The 20684-nt window shown below is 41.3% G+C and overlaps 1 protein-coding gene across 12 annotated transcripts in view; it reads left to right on the top strand.

Annotated features, from left to right (window-relative positions):
* Window positions 1-20684, top strand: part of LOC117431977 (agrin) — a 159119-nt gene that overhangs the window by 128608 nt on the left and 9827 nt on the right. For 5 of the 12 annotated variants that reach the window (XM_059002375.1, XM_059002378.1, XM_059002377.1 and 2 more), the window contains 21 exons: window positions 1508-1613; window positions 2190-2306; window positions 2953-3117; window positions 3740-3883; window positions 4296-4420; window positions 4658-4763; window positions 7063-7494; window positions 9248-9379; window positions 10785-10832; window positions 11043-11170; window positions 12340-12454; window positions 13102-13221; window positions 13621-13977; window positions 14306-14498; window positions 14840-15055; window positions 15455-15684; window positions 16574-16708; window positions 18014-18107; window positions 18790-18954; window positions 19056-19167; window positions 19805-19816. In XM_059002375.1, coding sequence (XP_058858358.1) covers window positions 1508-1613; window positions 2190-2306; window positions 2953-3117; window positions 3740-3883; window positions 4296-4420; window positions 4658-4763; window positions 7063-7494; window positions 9248-9379; window positions 10785-10832; window positions 11043-11170; window positions 12340-12454; window positions 13102-13221; window positions 13621-13977; window positions 14306-14498; window positions 14840-15055; window positions 15455-15684; window positions 16574-16708; window positions 18014-18107; window positions 18790-18954; window positions 19056-19167; window positions 19805-19816 — 3252 coding nt within the window. The remainder of the gene's footprint in view (window positions 1-1507; window positions 1614-2189; window positions 2307-2952; window positions 3118-3739; window positions 3884-4295; window positions 4421-4657; window positions 4764-7062; window positions 7495-9247; window positions 9380-10784; window positions 10833-11042; window positions 11171-12339; window positions 12455-13101; window positions 13222-13620; window positions 13978-14305; window positions 14499-14839; window positions 15056-15454; window positions 15685-16573; window positions 16709-18013; window positions 18108-18789; window positions 18955-19055; window positions 19168-19804; window positions 19817-20684) is intronic. The other 7 variants (XM_059002382.1, XM_059002384.1, XM_059002385.1 and 4 more) reach the window with 3 other exon arrangements.

Here is a 20684-nt window from a genome sequence, read left to right on the forward strand (position 1 = left end):
GCCAAAAGAATTCAGCTGCCGAGAGGACGACACTGGCTTTTTAGAATTTGTTTTACAGTAGGAAGGAGTGCTGCCAGTTTGTGTAGCAAATTCCTGCATAATCGGTCCTCCAGAGAACTCTTTGATGCAGCGCTTCAAAGCGTATAAACAAAACTAGGGGACTTTCAGGCTTAACTTGCTATCCAAGAGATGAAAGCCCTGCTTTGAATTAATAAACCACTTCACCTTCACTGTATGAATCTGAGAAGCCTTACAAGATCCCAAACTGTTGTTAAATAATGAATTGTCACACTTCTTCAGTGGAGTTTTCTGTTCTTCCAGTCCCTTATAAATTGTTACCATGGTATTTTTGCAAGGCATATTTTATTATTATTATTATTATTATTATTATTATTATTATTATTATTATTATTATTATTATTATTTATTTCTTAGCAGACGCCCTTATCCAGGGCGACTTACAATCGTAAGCAAAAACATTTCAAGCGTTACAATACAAGTAATACAATAAGAGCAAGAAATACAATAACTTTTGTTCAAGTAAAGTACAAGTTTGACAAACCACAATTCAATAATACAGCAGGTAATAGTGATAGTTACATCAGGATATGATTAAATAGTGATAGTTACATCAGGATGTGATTAAATACAAAGTACTACAGGTTAAAAACTTGGCAGATTACAGTATTCTGAAGTACAGGATTAAATGCAGTAAAATAGGGGGTAGATAAGAGCAAAATAAAGCACATTTACATGAAGGGTGATAGTGTCCCAGGATACAAACAGAGGAGTTCTACAGGTGCTCTTTGAAGAGGTGAGTCTTAAGGAGGCGCCGGAATGTGGTCAGGGACTGGGCAGTCCTGACATCTGTAGGAAGGTCATTCCACCACTGCGGAGCAAGGGTGGAGAAGGAGCGGGCTTTGGAGGCAGGGGAGCGTAGCGGTGGTAGAGCTAGTCTTCTAGTGCAGGCGGAGCGGAGAGGTCGAGTGGGGGTGTAGGGAGAGATGAGGGTCTGGAGGTAGCTGGGTGCAGACTGGTCAAGGCATCTGTAGGCTAGTACAAGAGTCTTGAACTGGATGCGAGCGGTGATCGGGAGCCAGTGGAGCGAGCGGAGTAGTGGAGTAGCGTGGGCGAAGCGAGGCAGAGAGAACACTAGGCGGGCAGCAGAGTTCTGGATGAGCTGGAGCGGACGGGTGGCGGACGCAGGGAGGCCAGCCAGGAGGGAGTTGCAGTAGTCTAGGCGGGAGAGTACCAGGGCCTGGACCAGGAGCTGGGTAGCATAGTTGGTGAGGAAGGGTCGGATTCTTCGGATGTTGCTCTTTTCCCATGCTTTTCCAGTGGTTGTACCATGTATTTACTAGTTTACCCTGGTTTGCCATGTTTATTAATATGTTTTACCATATCTCGCAATGCTTTCACTGTGCTCTATGACACGTTGCATTGCTTTTACTATGGAGGTATCGGTGTGCACTTGCGGTGCATCCTAAATGGTTTGCTGTGGTTTCAGGTCTGCGGAAGTGATGGAAAGACACACAGCAATGAGTGTGAGCTGAAGAAGACACGCTGTGAAGAACAAGACGATGTTCAAGTCATGAACCAGGGGCCCTGCGAGGGTAAGTCAACCAGCCAGTTGGCATAAGGGCCATTACACTCAAAGCGTCTAAGTAGCTCTGGTCTGAGTCTTCCGGGCCACGTCTTTGTAGTATTTATGTCTTAATTACATGAGCAGCTTGCAGCTCACATGCTGTTTTTTTGTATCCGTTTAATTTGTTTGGATGTTTGTTTCTATGATAGCTCTCAGGGTCTTATAACTTGTGAACAGCTAGTTGGATTGATTTGGATATATATATATATATATATGCCTTTGTAAACTGTTATTGATATTTGGACATTGTTATGATATGCAGTGTTGTATATTATGTTTCTGTATTTGTACCTGTGATTATTGCTCGGTTATTTAGAATAAATAGTTAATGCGTGTAGTTGTTTTTATATGACATTTTAGTGTAGAAGTAAATTACTTTTTAATTGCAATTTCAGGGAACAATTCTATTGTAATTGTAATTAGAATGAATCCTCTAGGTCTGCACCACCTCTATAGTTATGAACAGTTAGACTATATTTTACTGTGTGTGTTTTTTTTTTTTTGGTTAGGTACTCCTAAAGTGTTCTTATCTGTCTTTGTCTAGCTGTTCCTGCACCTTTAGCCCCCACAGCGATGAGCCAGCACTGCAGCCAAACAGTTTATGGCTGTTGCCTTGACAACACGACTGCTGCCCTTGGAGTTGGCCTGGCAGGCTGCCCCAGTAAGTTAGGCCCCGCATTTATTTTCGTGATAGATGTGCCCGAAATGCTTAACTGACTGACTGTATTTTCTTTATATTAGCTGCTTTCCCACTCTGTCTGTGTCAGCAGACCGGCTATGAAGGAAATAAAATATCGCTTCCTATGTTTTAAGGTTTCCAACATGCAAATTGAACAATAATGCCAATTTCAACAACAAAAAATCACCATGCACTTCAGTAATAGCATTTGCTTTAATAAAGCAAAATGCATGTCCTGTTTTTGTTTGAATAAAAAAAGTAGACATGTTCCCCTGTCTTCAAAAGGATTTTATTTTAGAAATAAACAATATGACAAAAACAAATGCAGGGATGGAAATAGCAACCATTCCAGGTTTTAATACCAACTTGATCAGCTACACTGTACTGTATAGGTAACAAGCTCAGACATGTCTAATTAAACTCAGGTAAAACCAGAAATGGATCAGACTGCTATGCAATGGGAGTCTCATTTCCATCCCTGCAATGTACATATTTACAGTATTTTATTGTCATTTTACCAGATTTCCAGATTCCCTGGCATTAATAAACTTTGACTAAAGGTCTAATAAAATAAATCAAACCTCAATAACAGACGTATTGTGTTTAAAGTGTATCTGCTTGCTTGCAGGTACCTGTCTGTGTAATCAGTATGGGTCGTATGGGGGTACCTGTGACCCCAGCTCTGGTCAGTGCTCTTGTAAACCAGGACTGGGTGGACAGAAGTGTGACCGCTGTGAACCAGGATTCTGGAATTTCCGGGGAATCGTCACGGAAAACAAGAGCGGCTGCACCCGTAAGACCTTTTTCCGAATCATGTTGTCATGGTGACGTTTATTGTACTTATGTAGTGTTTTGCCATGAGTCACAATTCCTGGAAATGTCAACTAGCATATCACTTTGCAAGTCAGAGGGGATGGCATTCACGCTGCTGAATGTCCTATTCAATTCCTAGGCAGCCTCAACCTGTGTGTCAGACAGTAGCACACTCTCCTGACCTCTGTGCCAGACAGGAGCACACTCTCCTGACCTCTGCTTCTTGGTAAAGTGTTGGGGTTGTATCGCGTACAAGGAGAGTAAATACAGAGCAGAGCACAGTAATAGTGGAGTTATAACAACACCAAACAATGAGCAGAATCTAGCAAGGAGACACCTACTGTCTTTCTCGCTGCCTTCAGCAGCAAATCACCCTGTAAAGTGTTTTAATACGCACCATTGTTAACCCAGTTAATGTAAGAGGATCCCTTTTGCGTGTGCTTTTTTAAAATGCAGTATAATGCCAAATGAATGAATTCTGGTTTTGTCAGAAGCATTCCTTGCCGTGATTGCCCTACCCTTAGTAATCCAAGAAGTAATACCAGTTCTTGAAGTTATTGGTGTTGCACATTTCTAATAGCTGTCCCCTCTCTCCTCTGCAGCCTGTAACTGTGATGTCACTGGCTCAGTCCGAGACGACTGTGAACAGATGTCCGGGCTGTGCTCCTGCAAGACAGGGGTGATTGGCATGAAATGCAACCAGTGTCCAGACGGCAGAGAAATGGGAGTGAACGGCTGCGACAAAGGTAGGAAGATCCAGAAGGGCATGAAATAAACTGGAGGCACCCTGACCAAGATCACAATGGCAGCACTGCGATGAGCACAGTCTAGGGGTTCATGATGGATAGTTTAAGGGTTGGGTTATTAGATTTGACTTTTCAAGGAGAAGGATTCATTAAAAAAATATATACAATAACTCGTGAAAGTAATTTTTTTTCTGCCCCAATTTCATGTACCCAGAATAGATATAATTAGTGCTTATGACTCCGTCACTCCCCACTCCCCACACCCCTCTGTCTATCTTATTGTAGGCTATTTAAATGCAACATCTCCTGTTCTGGGCTAGCCTTTCCCCATTGACATTGCTTAGAGGTGGAATTCAGCCAGAATGACATATTTATGAGCAACATGCTAACCTCTTGTGTAACGTTTTGCCAGGTCCCTCTGCTGTCGCATCGTGCACCGGGGTGCAGTGTGAGTTCGGTGCTTCCTGCGTGGAGGTTAATGGGAATGCTTTTTGCGAATGCCCTTCATCTGACTGTGACGAAAAAAACAAGACCAAGGTACGCCGTACAAACAGTCAAAAGAGTCTCGCTGTAAAACCCAACTGTCTTGACTAAACCGGGTGCAATGCATCACACAAACCGATCGAGAGGCTCGCATTCAATCTTAAAGCCCTAATGGGTGGGAGCTGTACTTTTCTAACAAGAAATGTAATTGTTGGTAATGCATGGGAATGTATGCCCCTTTTCCAGTGGGTATTCTGCTCACTGACTTTGCTGTGTTTCTCTGATCTCCAGGTCTGTGGTTCTGACGGAGTGACCTATGGTGACCAGTGCCAGCTGAAGACTATTGCCTGCCGACAGTCCATGAAAATTACCATTAAACACACGGGGCAGTGCAGAGGTAGGGATGGGGGCAAGGTTCTGTTGCTTTTAGGCTTTCAACTTAATCATGGGTCATATTCACAAAGCATGTACTAACGTGCTAAGTTAAAACTATTTTTTTGCTGAACAAAACAAAATACATGTAACTTTGTTTTTTCATGCTAGTTTGTTTTAAGTGTCCCCCCCAAAAAATGGTTCAAGCTTCAGCACAGCATTAAATGCTTTGTGAATATTAATTTTCCAGATGCCAACAAACACTATTTGACAGGAGCATTTCTAATTAGCACTTTCTTGGCTGCCCTTTCATTTCTCTAAATCCATCACTGCAAAAATCCATTTTAATACAAATTCCGTACCTTCTGGAAAAGATTAGGGGAAGCTAAAAATGGTCTATTGGGTCCCGCTTTTTGGCTCCCCTGCAATTTGGAATCCGACACCAACGTGTTGTGATGCATACGTTTTAGAGTTTCAATCCTAAAAGAAAGCGGTGATTTAATTGTTTTGTGGTAGATGAACAGCGAGGGTCTGACAGACTGAAGCGCTCTGTGAGAGAGGGGCAATATTGCTAAGCAGATTGTGGATGTGCCTTGCCAATCTGCATCACCTCTGAACAGAAGATCCTCTCTTCTGTGAATGGAGGGGATTTTTTTTTTTTAGCCCCAAGGTTCTCATAAGCGTAGACCGCTAATGCAACAAAGTATGTGCTGTTGTACCGCGGCTTGGGGTCTATTGAGATCATCAACCTCATTTCACGTGTGATTGGATCTGGATGAAAAGAGAGTCTGCTTGTGCTGGTGCGAGACGAAACACATAACCACCCATATTGGTTGACTCATTTTTTTGTGTCGGAATAGCTTTAAAAAAGAAATGAGGCTTCCATAGTGGAATATAAAGGGTGGGCTTTGCAGTTTGTGGAATACCTGGCACTGTTCTTTATGTAACATATATAGCAGTCACTTATGTGTTAGGGATTGGCAATGCACACAGACATATGGTGCGTGGAGCATGAATGATTCTGTTTGGATATCAGTCTGTTCTCCCTCAGGTATTAACTGAGATGAGGTTTAAATGAACAGCTTTCTTGGGTAAGTGTTGTTTGCAAGTAAAGGGAGGAGAGAGGGACATTCGCTTCAGTTCTGTAGCTTGTCGGTTCGAGATCGAGGTTAAGCATTTTCTCGCATTCTGCAAGATTGCAGCAGTTGAAGGCTGCCTTCAATTACATTTTCACCTGATCCCGGTGATGCAGTCATCTGTAGGTTTCTGAATGTTGGAGATTTAGCCCACACTTGCTTGACTCAGTCCCTAACTGATAAGAAAGGGAGAGTGAAATGAATGCTATATACAGTACTCTGATCAATGTTGTATTTTTTTAAATAATATACAGGGTATAGTGCACATTTTACACCGTTATTATTGACTAATTACAAGGTGATTAATTACTATGTAATTCAGGCAAATGCAATGTAATAATTTAATTGTACAGCAAAGAAAGCATCTTGGGTTAGCATTAGGTTTTAAGGGTATGTCGTTGTCTCATATGAAGTACCGTATTCCTCTGAATTTAAGACACACTTTTTGAACCATCTTTTGCTTCTCAAAAATATCCTGCGTCTTAAATTCGAGTACAGTATAGTGATGCGTGTATTAAAATCACCAACAAAAGACGTGACTACCCGAATACACAAGCAGCAATGTGACCTACTGCCAAGAAAAGACGAACCAAAACTTTACTGCCCAATCTTGAATCATCCATGACATACCGGCAGCCATTTTCAAAGAAGCGTCATTAGCTTCCTGAGGAATTCAAAGAGAAGCTTTTACAATTTCAGCGTTTCTAACAAACAGTACCAACTTTGACAGATCAGAAATACTGATCAGACCCCCGTATTTGTCGACATGCCAGGCAATACCACAGTTCACAAACTGGGAGAAAAACAGGTGTGACTAATGAGAAACAGCACATAACTGCAATGCTCTGTGTGATAGCAGATGGCCGCAAACTGTCTCCATATGCGTAATTGAGGTTGTGTCTTTGTAAATGCATATTTATTTGATGTTTATTTTTGGTTAAAGTGCATTGTAATTATTGTCTAATACAATATAATACCACAAATGAGGAGGGATGGTAAAGTATTTAATTACGTAGATAAAGACTACACTATAGAGGTCAGATTAAACGTATCTCTGTGCCAAATGTGGAAATATAATGTCATGTATTGCTTAGGTCTTTGAAAGACGGTGCTGATACCCTGAAAGGTATAGTCCCTTTAGAGCATTGCCATTTATTTTTACCCATCATTCATTCCTGCTTCCTCCAGAAAACATCCCTCATGGATCGATTGCTGTTCCCACGTCCACCCCCTCCACTCCCACAACCCGTGCCAAACGACCAACCACCACCCTCTCAGATCCCATTGAAGAAGAGGAGGAGGAGGAGGAGGAGGAGGACGCTGTCACCGCCTCACAGGTCCTTGTTGAAGCGCTGCCAGTGTTAACTACCAGCGCTAGCAGGCTGACAACAAGACCTCCCAGCACCACCAAATCACCCTCCCGCTCCACCAAGCCACCCCTCCCCACCCCCAGAGCCGCACCCACAGCTCGCCCCACCACCAGCTCTCCCACCGTCACCCCCTCCCCATCAACTCTCTCCTTCGAGGACTCTGGCAGCGGGGAACCCAGTGGGGAACCCAGCGGGGACGATGACCTTGAGGCTAGCGGAGCAGCCGAAACTAGCGGAGATGAGCCTATCGGTAAACCTGCTGTTCCAAGTCCTGGTTAAAACAACGATATTCACAAAGCATTTACCGCTGCGTTAAGTAGCTGCCTGAAAAAAACCTTGTTAGTGCTGCAAGCTTTAAACATGCCTCGGGGGTTTCAATTATTAGCTCCTATATGCACTTTTAGTAGTGTATTGCTGGTTCTTTTAAAATGAGCCGTTTGTTTATTTTTTTCTCCTTTTACAAGCTTAACACGGTTTGATAAATGCTTTGTGAACGTGGCCTACAGTGTGTGATTAAGCAACACAAGTTTATTTTATGTGTATAGAGGGAGGGAAGGTAGGGAATTTAATTTTTTCCAGTTTTATTTGTTTTCCAGATTTAAACTTGAAAGTAAAATAAATTGGAATGGCCTAAAGCTGTTGCAAACCCACATGTCTTGATAGTTCTGTAGTTATAGGCAATCTGGTTTATAGAAACTGTACACAGACTGATGGCTACAAAGTCTTTAGTTTGTTACATACGATTGTGAATTTCCCTGGCTGATTGTAGTGAATGATAGTTGGTAATATAACACACCAGTCACTGACCAATATACTGTACAACAGCCTGGTTTTCTTTATGAAAGGGGCTTATTGCATAACACCATTCCTAATGAGGCTGTGTTATCTGTACACTTGAAATTATCTTATTTAAATGTAATTATTACATTGACCACAATGTCCAATACCCTGTTCCCAGAACGCACTGTTTGATTTTTTTAAATTTTTTTTTATGTTGGCGATAAGTCGTTTTTAAATAACCATTTTGTATTTTGTGGCACGCTGCATATTTAATCCATGTAGTATATCATAGGTGCTGCTGTTACCAGTCTTTTTAACAGTAGTATGCTGTATTAAATATGCAGGTGTGTTTCGGCTTTAGGCTACGCTCAACAAAGCTTAGTCTAAAGCCAAAAAAGCATTTGAGAGAACTCCTGTAACCCGGAGAACAGCAGCTCTCCTTTCTACCCTGACAGTCGCAGTCCTAGCTTGTTTTACAGCCTGCTTATAAATCTCCTGCTCCCGGGTAGCAGATGCACAGCAGCGTCCCGGTGATTCTCGCCCAAGTCGTTTTCCACGTCATACACATTTTAGCTGATTTGTGGTCAGAAAGTCCTTGAAGACTCCCTCCCTCCCTCCCTGATGATTTTACGACTTGTTTCGCGTGTCTCCTTGTTTTTATCATTTTAATCAGCTCTGGATTATAAATAATCCTTGCGGAGCGACCTGCATCGATCTGTGTAGGAGCAGCACTCTGCCATTTTGCCAAAAACAGCATCAGCAAAGGTTAACTAATTGCTTGTTAATGGTGGTCAATATTAGTTTACCCGTAATTTTACCATAGTTTGAAATATTTCCAATGAAAGCCGTTGAGTAGGTAATGTTATGTGAAATGTATATTCAAAAAGGTTTTACAACCAGAGGTTGGACAAAAAACGTCAGAGATCCCTGCCAGAGCTGGGTTAGGGCTAGGATTAAGGATGGCACGATTTGCAGGGCTCTTTAGAATTGTTCTGGAAGCTTGCATATTCGGTCAAGAGTGGGATACACAGTTTGTATAATATTGGATTTAAAAAATGTATAATCATAATTGCATGGTGTTTTAATCTACCACCAACAGAATCATAGCACTGCTGCTTGCACAAGGCTGACATTTTGTGTTAGTAGATATGAATTGCTGAGAATCAGCACTTCTATGGAGACGATAGGGTAGAGGAAAACTTGAATTATTCTTTCTGCTTTAGAGCCTACTGTCGAGGTTCGCCCCACGACGACTGCAAGCCCAGCAGAGAGGTCACCCTGCGACAATACAGCCTTCGGGTGCTGTCCTGACAGCAAGACCGCTGCCACTGACACAGAGGGAGCCAACTGCCCTCGTGAGTATTCTTCACTAATAACTTCCGCGTGCGAGCGATCTTTATTCCTGCAGCAGGGTGCGGTTTAACAGGCAAAGATACCCTCGTGATAAAAGCTGGTCATCCGAGCACAAAAGAGAAACGGCTTTATTTATAGCTCCTTGGTTTGGCTTTAACAGGTGAGTCTGATAGACATGTGTATGAGTGTAGGCTATTGTTCTTCAAGTGGAGGCAAGTGGAAGATACGCAGACATTGTGCTTGAGAGTGGAACAAAACAGGAGCTGTTTTTCTGCCCTTCAGAGGCTGGCCTGTTTTGTCTTATTGGGATTACTGATTCTCTCTTTATTGTTGTATCCCCTCCATTAAGCGATGATCCCCCATCCCTCGAAATGAGTGGTAGGTTTTCATTCACAGTTGGACTAGACTAAACATCAAAGGGCTGTCAGCAGCTGTGTATCATGTGTTCTGCTATGGAGTCTGACTAGGGGGACCAGTGAATGAGCTTGCTGGTCTCAGTTTAGAACCCAGTGGACACTGTTTTAATCCACATGACAAAACAAGCACTGTGCACATTGTCAGGCCCTGCTTGAGAGACTGTTCATAGGATGACTCGATTATGCATGTGTTGTATAACATCCTAAGCCTCCATTCCCAGTCCGTCTTTGAAAAGAAGACCCAATTGCCCAATTGGTGGTCTGCCATTGCCAATTTCCGCACAATATTCAGCATGTAATAATACTTCTCCACTGCTTTCTATTACAGTACAATAGATGTTTAAATAACGTGCAGACACAGTCACGCTTGCCTCTGCCACTCATCCTGAATAATAATTTTAAAAATTGCTTTGTGGATTAAGTAACAATTACCAGAATCTTTAAGATAATCATACAAGTGTGGTTTAAGAAAAGACAGGCAGCCAGAGGACTTGATTGATTCAGGCAATTTGTTCTGCTGATTAGGGCCTGTGCTGCATATGAAGCCAAGCATCAAGCCTCAATGCCAAGGGGAACTCTCTCATTTCTTCCCCGTTCTTAATGAGCTGTACTAATATCTCCAGGTAGCTGGATCACACGCAAACCATCAGAAGCTGTGGTGCAAACAACAATGGGTGCTCATCTTTAGTTATTTACAAATGTAGTTATTATTATTGTTGTTATCAGTAGGATTATTAATATTCATGAAACTATTCGAATCTGTCATTTGTTCTCTGACAGACTTTTAAAACAGTTTCATGAATATTATACTTCTTTAATAAGCTCTGTGCTTTGTGAATTATTATTCCTGTAAGTACTTCTGGAACCAGGCTTCATAGGGCTATATTTGAGAACCCCAGAATGTTTAAATGGTCCCATTATCTGTATTGTAATGTTTGTGTGCGTTATAACCTGTGTTGATGTTGTCTCTAACATATTTCTCTCTGCTTAGTTCACCATGCTTCTACTAGCCTCTTGGACCCGTGGGACAAAGAGCATGGTAAACTCCAGCATGTCACCCTCCACAGTAATCCTCTCACCTACTGCACTCACCTTCACTCACCTTTTATAACTAATAGCACCTCTTCTCCATCTCACTAACCCCAATGCTGGCACTACCACCTTGGTTACCTGATGCAGCTGGCGGATTGGAAAGCCTCAAGACCCGCCGGTCGGTAACAAAAAAAACAACCCTTTTTTATTTCCATAGCAACCAAGGAGTTCCATGCAGTCCTCATCCTGGAGGAAGTGGAAGGTCAGGAAGTGTTCTACACCCCAGAGATGGCCGACCCCAAGTCAGAGCTGTTTGGAGAAACGGCCAGAAGCATTGAGAGTGCAGTAAGAGCCTGTTTTCCCCACTTTACTGTGTAATGCAATGCTAATAGAAAATGAAACCTGAATCATTTTGACATTCCTTATAATAATTGAAACATTGTAAAACATTTCAACCCAGTATTTTAAAATAAGTGAACACTAAAACCAGGTGTATTAAAAAAAAAAAAAGAGAAAGACCCACCTGTGCTCCACAAAGCCACTGACGAGACTGTAACCGTTAGAGAAAGGAAGAAACAGTTGTCTCTCGATTCTTACAAAACCATGGTCAAAATATTATGTATTCACATTCATGTTGTAGTGTCTGAAATGTACATGTAAAGCAAAACCTTTGACATATTATTTTTTTTTTGTAGCACATGCAGAGATTTTAAATAACTATTTTCGTGTCCCGTAGGGCTCGCTTTGTAATCAAAAAGTTCATCTGCTGCCGCACTTCAAATTATTTCAGCCTGGGCAAACCAACGGAATACAGCGCTTAATTATACTTTCAGATGAGGTGTCTGTGAAAAAGCTGCTCCCTGCCAGTAACGTTGAACAGTGTGTGAGCCTCGTGTGGTTTAACAGCACCACGTCAAAAGCAATGCCTGGTGCTAGAACCCTCTACTTCAAAGGAAAGCGTGTTTATTTTTAATCCCTTTTTTCTGCCAGTTGGATTGAAGTGGCCTAGGGACATGGGTCACTTTCCTTATCTGAGGCTTTTTTGTGCCTGCTTCTCGCTTGGCTGCACACAGAGCACAGACTGTAGAAGCAGGCAATGTTCATGGAAGACCCTGCTGCTATCTGCACTCCCACTCGTCACCAGCAGGGGATACAGTGGCAAGGTTAAGGGACCTATCTTGTATGATTTCCCTAGGAAGAATGAAGGCCAAGTGTAAAGATAGTCTGCTTCTTTGTACCAGAATAATTGCCTGAAGAGGCCACAGGGAGTTCACAACAGAGTTCTTCACCAAAGCGTGATCTCGAGGTCTTGTTAAATACAGATAAATAATGCTAGCGGTTCCATGTGTGGGGGCCCTTGAGAACTAGAGAAGGGTCTTGGGAGTAATGCCATTCCTGTTTAGGCTTTTTCATCTTTTAAACCTGTTTCCTGAGATGAATCCGCTGCACCTTCTATTTGACATGTTTACGCTGAATTGAACTAAATGCGTTTCATACTCCCTCAATCCCTCCAGCTCAACGAGCTGCTAAGAAAGTCTGATGTGGAGAAAGATTTCAAGAGCGTCCGTGTCCGAGACCTAGGCCCGAGCGGCTCCATACGTGCCACAGTGGAAGCCCACTTTGACCCAGGTAACATTATTCATTGGAAATGTAGGGCTGTCTGTAAGCATGCTCATTTCCAAAGAGAACTTGGTTTACTGTCCTGTCTCCTCACCGTCAGACCTGGGGTCAATTACAATTGCAATTCCAATGCTATTGTGTTCAGTTACAATTAGTTACAATTATGCTACAGTAATTCCAATTATAATTACAAGTACACTAAAACATAACATAAACTCCACACATTAACATGTTTACTCTATTTATTCTAAATTACCACGCAGTAATCGCAGGTTATAATACAGAAACGCACTATGTAACTTTAATTTTTTTTTTTCAAACAAAGGGTCACCAAAAGTGGTTGAAAATACAAGAATAATGATCGGATGACAAATACATGCTTAACTGAGCTGTCATCGATCAGTTGTCTGGTATAATTACAATTACAATCACACAGGTGTGCCAAGGTTACAATTAATTACAGTTAATTAATTTATCTGCTCACCATGTTTTGAACAGCAGACAAATCCTTGTATTACAACTCTGTACCTGCCCAAATAAAGATAAGGCACAAGTGTTTATCTTCAGACTGGTTTGAACTCGTCAGTCTACAGAATCTTGTGATGTTCTGTTTGAGGCCTGGTAAATGACGAATGTTTTTATTTTTCTTTCCCTAGCAACCACCTACACTTCCCAGGATGTGCAGAAGGCCCTCCTCAAACAGCTGAAGATGTCCAAGAAGAAGGCCATTGCTGTTAAGAAACCAGAAGAGGAGCATATCAGAGTCCTGGACTTCGGTAATATTTCACTTAATCCTCAACATTATTCTGGGCTCTAAAATATTAATAGAATATTAGGCTGTCCTCTTCAAAGCTTACGGTTCTCCCTTAATACAAACCAGTCTGAAAACAAGAGGTCAGGCATTTAACACTAGTCATATGCTAAATGTGTAATTGTGTATGAGTAGGTGGTTAGTTCATTATTCATTTATGAAAAGATAAATATATTTTAGCGGCGATTTAGTAAGCGTTTCACAAAGCGATCCTAATAAAGAAATTCATTTTGTCCTTGTACTCTGTTGAGTGGGTCCAGTTCTATTACCTGAGAGAACACTTGTGGATTGCTACAGAAAAACTAGTTTATAAGATAGTATAGTACAGTGCCCTTCTGTATTAATCATTGTTGTCTACTTCCAGACTGGGTACCAAATCCATTTGCCACAACCACCACGACAACCACAGCAGCCACCACTGTCCCCCCCACTACCACCACCATCACCACCACCACCACCGCCCGGCTCCTGAGCAGCACACGGAGGAGGCCAGCCACTACAGCACGCACCACCAGACGACCTTCCACGGCCAGGAGAGCCACCACGCCTGCCCCTACCACCACCACCCCAACTCCCACTACCCCCGGCAAGGTGTTCTTTCCTCCCCGTCAGACACCCTGTGATTCCCATCCCTGCCGACACGGAGGAACCTGCGAGGATGACGGCCAGGATTTCACCTGCATCTGCCCAGCCGGGAGAGGAGGGTCTGTCTGTGAGAAAGGTAAGGCTGCTTCACCAATTGTTTTCATCCTATTACAACTGTTTACTCGCTATTGGCAAGTCTTAGTACTGCATTTGTTATCTGTGCAACATTGTTTTTGTTGAGCAACGTTCTGGTTGTAAACTAAAAGTAGCAGTAGTAGCTGAAGCAGAATTATCATGAGGTGTTACTGGGAATGGTTATTTACATGTATACGTTTGTGAATGTTGACAAGTAAAGATACAAAAAAATATACATTTTTTCTCTAGTTTATCCAATTGTTTTGTTCATTGTTTGAAGTACAGCAACGAAATCTGTTTTTTTTTATTATTATTCTTCACCACCTTAGCTATTAAATACTACATTCCTGCTTTTGGTGGCAAGTCTTATCTGGCCTTCAAGACTATAAAGGCCTACCACACGGTGCGCATCTCCATGGAGTTCCGTGCCTCCGAGCTCAGTGGCCTGCTGCTCTACGACGGACAGAACCGCGGCAAGGACTTCATCTCGCTGGCTCTCATCAACGGCTTTGTGGAGCTCAGGTTGGGGGACGTCTTTCTTTCCCACTTTTTTAATACACCGGGTTTTAGTGTTCATCTATTTTTTAAAAACTGGGTGGAAAATTCTTGGCTTGCTTAGGATTAAACCTCAAACAATCCTTTATTTATCGGTACCGTCCTTCAGATGAAATGTTAATTCAAATATTTTGGCTGTGGGCAATTCACTTCACTTTCCAATGACTTTTAAAGAGTACTTTTATGTAAGAACTAAGTCAGCTGTACGTACCAGTTTTGATTAGCAGTAGCCATTTGATAAAGTCCTTGTGATGCTGATGAAACTGACAAAAGCTGGTTGTTTTTAATGCATTTTTCTTTTTCAAAAGATTCAACACCGGTTCAGGCACTGGCATCATCACCAGCAAGATCCGGATCGAGCCTGGTAAATGGCACCAAGTCCTGGTGAATCGCAACCGTCGCAATGGCATGCTGTCTGTGGACGGAGAGCCGCATGTCAATGGAGAGAGCCCGGCTGGAACGGACGGGCTGAACCTGGATACAGACCTCTTCATCGGGGGAGCCCCTGAGGACCAGATGGCTGTGTGAGTAACCATTGTGAAACCAGTCCTGCTGAGAAACAACAACGTCAGAAAAGACAAGCGTTGTGGTGCGGATCTCTTCTCCCTGAACGCTGTGTTTAACCAGAGTCAGTCTGCACAGCCTGCCTGGATTGTTCATTTTTTATTGAAGTTGCACAACACATTTCCAGACTTCATTAGCACAGCGTGCTTTACTAAATTGGCTAATTAGGTGCTTGCTAACGGAGATCCGCTTATAAACAGGGTGTCCTTGTTTCCAGTGTTTGTTTTTTTTTTTTTTCTTTTTAATTGAAGATGTTTAAATGCGCTTGTGTATTAAAAGCCCCAGGGCTGGTCACTTCACAAATGAATGAATGCACTGCTGATAAATGTGTCATACCCTTATCTGTTCCGTTCCTGCAGTGTACAGGAGAGGACTTCAGCTGCTTCAGGCCTTGTGGGCTGCATACGCATGCTGGACGTCAATAACCTGGTCTACAAGCTCCAGGAGAAAGAGGGGGATGTGTTGTATGGCACTGGGGTCGGAGAGTGTGGCAACAACCCTTGCCACCCCAACCCTTGTAAGAACGGAGCTCGCTGCCAGGTGAAGGAGGCAGAGATGTTTCATTGCCAGTGCATCAACGGCTTCTCGGGTAAGTTGATGACTGAATAAAGTTGCACGACTCCTTGGAGAATCACCTTGTGAAATGAAGTGACCCAGAAAATGGAAATATTCTGCATAAAATGGTTACTTTTCAAATGTACCTAAAGCTGTGTTGTACAATAAAATGTACAGAATTCCGCATTGTAGGAAAATGCGTAGAGTTGCCACACGCTATTGGAGCATAAAAGGTTATTTAAATCATTTTCTAATAGACCAAGGCTAACCAACCATCAAAGAGGCACATTTTCTGTCTGAATGCCAGCATGATAAGCACTCTTTCTTATAATTGTCTGACACCTTAAGAAGCAGTTTCATTTCAAAAGGCTCAGTAAAATATCATTACAATCTCCTAAACGTGTTCTAGTTTTCTAAAGATGAGGTGCTCAGGACAGCGCGGCATTTACAGCTCTTCAGTATTTAGCTGACTTGACAGTACATTTGGTGGGGGAAAAAAACGATCTAACAAGCCTTAAATAAAAAGAAAGAAAGAAAGAAAGAAAGAAAGGTTAAGTCTTAAAAAGGAGGAAATACATTTGTACAGCATTAGTGCATTCACCCAGCCTTGTAAGTTGCTTGTGCAAATCGTACTCTTAGATGAAGTTCGGTCTCTGTTGAGAATAACATCTTGAGGAAATTCATTTAAAAAGCCTCAACGTCTTGCAAGCTGTAGTATCAATCTCATTCTGGAACATTTCTGAACTTCAGTAGAAGTGTTTCTGCATTTTAGGATGTTTTTATAGTTACGGATGGTTTATAACAAAAAGGGTCAAATTGGGTGCGTTTTATGAAGTAATTGAGTTTATAATCCCCCAATATATCTGTTCTACCATTTTTGTTTGTTTTTTAATAATTTGTTAATGGTTTCCCTTTGATTTCAGGCCCTACCTGTGCTGACGAGCATAACCCATGTGACCCCAACAAGTGCCATTCTTCAGCCACTTGTCTGGTGCTGCCTGAGGGCGGGTACAAGTGTGAGTGCCCAATGGGACGAGAGGGAAAGCACTGTGAAAAAGGTAGGGCCCAATCACAAACGTAGTTCAGCCAACCTGACTCTCAGTCAAAACAAATTTCAACAAGAATAATACATTAGGTAAAATACCTGCGATATTCCATTCCCAAACCAAGTTGCTCCTTAACATCACCTGTCAGATTAGAACACGAAGTAAAATAATCCATTTAGAATCCTGTGCTGTTAAATGGAGCTCTTACTGTGGAGCTGCTTCTAAAGTCTTTTTTGTGTCAGGAAGATGAAATGGAATGGAATAATCATTTGGAATTTCAACATGGAACAGCCTTGGACTAGCAGTGACTGGAGTTTATTTTATCGTTTTTAATTGAGCTTTTTTAGAGCTTTTATGCTACAGCTGTCCCCCTTCATGTATGTTCTTCAAACAGGTTCTTGAATCTCAGAATTTTAAGAAGACCATTGCAGATATTGAACTTTGTTACCTTTTGAAGTTTTCATTAGCCCGGGTTTGGTTTGCATTTTTAAGGGCTCTGGTTACAAAGCTGAGAGAAGCAAGACAGCCAGATGGAAGAGCAGAAAAGCATTTCAGAAAAATTGCTGAATGCTGGAAACTGAATGTAGAACAGTTTGAAGTGAAAAAATATAGTTTAACAAGGACTGCAAAAAAGCAGGTGGATACATTTTAGGGTGGGGGCATTAAGATCCGCTATTGTTTAGATCATTAAAATAGACCTATATGTCTCTATTAATACTCTATAGACAATTTAAAAGGGCTGGAACTCCCACTGCATAGCAGTTTGATCCATTCCTGGTTTAAAAAGACACACCTGAGCTTGTTACCCATACACTGTGGCTAATCAAGCTTGTAGTAAAACCTGGAGTGGGTGAACTGATATGAAATAGGAGTTACATGCCCTTCCCTCCCAGTAACTCAACGGGTTTGGATGCTGGCTGTTTTACATGAAATACAAACTAAACATCAGTGATAGATTTTAAAACCATGAGGCAAAACAACAACAGAGTGATCAATGTCATCAATCGAATGAGTCTAATTATATTAGCGCCCCAGTATCCACAGGAAACTTGCATGATGCATTCTTTGTGTTAAGTATCCATCTGAATCCAAAGCACTCTGAGAGGCTGCAGCAGTGTAGGCCATTGCTGAGCTTCGATAGACAGCGAACTAAGATGCCCTGTAGAGACTATTCACCTCTGCGCAGTTGCTAAATCAATGGTTTCTTTAAGTGGTCTGTTGCTTTTCACCAGGGCTGCGACTGTGGCAGAATAACTCGATCCGTATTAACATCTTTCAGTAAAATGAAATGTCTTTTTTTTTTTTTTTTGTCATTAGAAATGCATGACCAGACCAAGGCTTTCATCCCAGAGTTCAAAGGGGATTCTTACATGGAGCTGAATGGACTGCACGCCTTTGGAATTGATCTGATGTGAGTGCTGGAGTTCTTTTATCTTATTACTGTTGATTGTTGGTCTGTGTTGGTTTTCAGTTAGCATTTATAAACACATTGTCAAAGGTGTTGATGATTAACAAGCAGTTTATTGTAAATGTCTTTGATTACACTCAAGTAGAAGTTGTGTGTATTGTTATAAAAACAAGTATACACTGCATGACAAAGTAAAGACTAATACACTTTATTATATATATATATAAAAATAAACCCAACTGTATAATTGGGTAATTGTATGTAAAAATAATGTGTAAAAAATAATGTACTTGTATGTAAAAATAATGTGATATCTTGAAACAATTGTAAGTCTCCCTGGATAAGGGCGTCTGCTAAGAAATAAATAATAATAATTATATATATATATATATATATATATATATATATATATATATATATATATATATATATATTTTACACATACAATATGTCTCTCCACATACACAAATTTCTAATTTCATTGTTTGTAACAGATCGTTAGTGTTGTAAGTCACAAACCATTTAACCTATAACTTTATTACTAGTTGACTGGAGTATTAGTAATTTAATTAGTTTAATAGCATTGCGGGTCCAACTTTCTTTACTGTGTTGGTTCTAAGTGATTTAATGCTGTGTCCAGCCCATTGCTGCAGTTGTAAAGTTCTGCTCTGTTGTGGTATTCTAGGCAAAAGCTGAGCATCACTGTGGTGTTCCTGGCAAAGGATCTCACAGGCCTGATCTTCTACAACGGACAGAAGACAGACGGCAAAGGAGACTTCATCTCGCTGGCACTGAACGACGGCACGCTGGAGTTCAGATACGACTTGGGGAAAGGCCCTGCAGTGATCAGGTAACGTTTCGCGTTGCCTCTGAACCTCTTTGAGCAGCCGCTGATCCCCCTGGTCCACAAGCCAATGTTTTACTGTTATTTCTACTGGTGCACACACACAGGACTAAGAACAAGATTCAGCTGGACGTCTGGAATGTGGTAACTTTGGAACGAAACGGTCGTAAAGGTGTGATAACTGTGAACAATGGGGAAGCAGAGAGAGGAGAGTCGCCGGTAAGGAATTTTCCGGTTTTCTTTTTGGATAGAGGACTAATCACTTTGAATAGTACTATAAATTGCTATAGCAAGGGAGAGTCTGGTACTTGAAACACTAAGCTCTTTTGAGAACAGTTTACTAAAGTAACATTTGTATCATATTTTTTTTAAATGACATAATTCCAAATTGTATGTCTCGTTTTAAAAATGGACTGTAGGTAATGCACAATATATAATATACATGCATAGCACTATGCTTTGAGAATATTATATAATATACCATTTATAATATAAGCACTCCACAGACTATTGCAAACAAGCAATAACTGGTCCCAGATTGATCAATATTACTTATGCGTTCAAAGTATAGTGCTTGTATATTCTCCAGGGAAAGATATTGTCTCTAGGTTTGCATAATTCTTTCTTGATCAACCACTATTCCCCCCCCTGTTGGCTTCCTTGCACGTGTTTGCAACAGGGCCACTACACAACAAAGTGTGAAGGCGATTGCAGTAAATGTTATTCTGAATGCTCTGTGTGTCCTGCATGTTGTTGTATCCTTCACACTGTATCCTACTTCTTACTGATGTCCCGTTCTCTCCTGTTCTTTTTTTTTTCTGTACTTTTCCTCTATTTTGTGCTCTCTGGATTTAAGAAATCTCGCAAGGTAAAGATAAGTGTCCTGTCGCCTCGGCTTTAACAACCATTTCATTTCTACAGGCCATTGTGTTTACTCATCCCAGTCCCATTGTATTTTCACACACAACAGATTACATTTTTTTTTTTGGTACATTTTCATACAGTAAAATTTGTAACCTTGTTTGGCTTGTACCTCAATTCCAGTGGAATGAAAACTAAGCGTTGTTTAACTCTTTCCCTGCTGAACTCTGTACAGATCTGTCAAAACTGCAGACCGCTCTAGTAGTACAGGAAAGATAACAGTACTCAAATCAGCAAACTGCTCTAATAGTATAGGAAAGATAGCTCTACTTAAAACAGCAAACCAGTAAACAAATCTAATAGCATGATTACTGTATTCTCATGAATATAATTTCAAGCTGAGGACAGATCAAACAAACTAGCAGGTTCACCTATATTTCAAATGATACAGTATTTAAATGTATAGCTTTGCCCATTTGTAATTCGATTTTCATATTCCAGTATAAGAACAAAAAAAGACATTATTTATCCCAAGGTTGTGTTTCTGTAAAGTACTGAGAATTACACTTGAAAAACAGGTACAAAGCCAAAAAGTGTCTGTCATTTTTATTTGTATTTTATTGAATTGTTTTGTACAGTGCTGCTCATTCATACTGACCACCAGTGGTAACACACCCATTAAGAAGCACCACATTTTTAACCTGTGTTGAATAGTAGTGTGATCATGTTGTTGATGCTGTGTAGGTGGTGTTTGGGTGGGGATGGGTTTGGATGGGGTGGGGTGGGTGAAGAGGTGCTGTGATCTCCAGCCTTCATACAATACAGGGGACAGTTAAATGCTGGTGCTGGACCAGCTCACTTTAGTTGGTACATAA

The sequence above is a fragment of the Acipenser ruthenus genome, chromosome 27 (genome assembly GCF_902713425.1).
Source record: "Acipenser ruthenus chromosome 27, fAciRut3.2 maternal haplotype, whole genome shotgun sequence".
NCBI lineage: Eukaryota > Metazoa > Chordata > Actinopteri > Acipenseriformes > Acipenseridae > Acipenser > Acipenser ruthenus.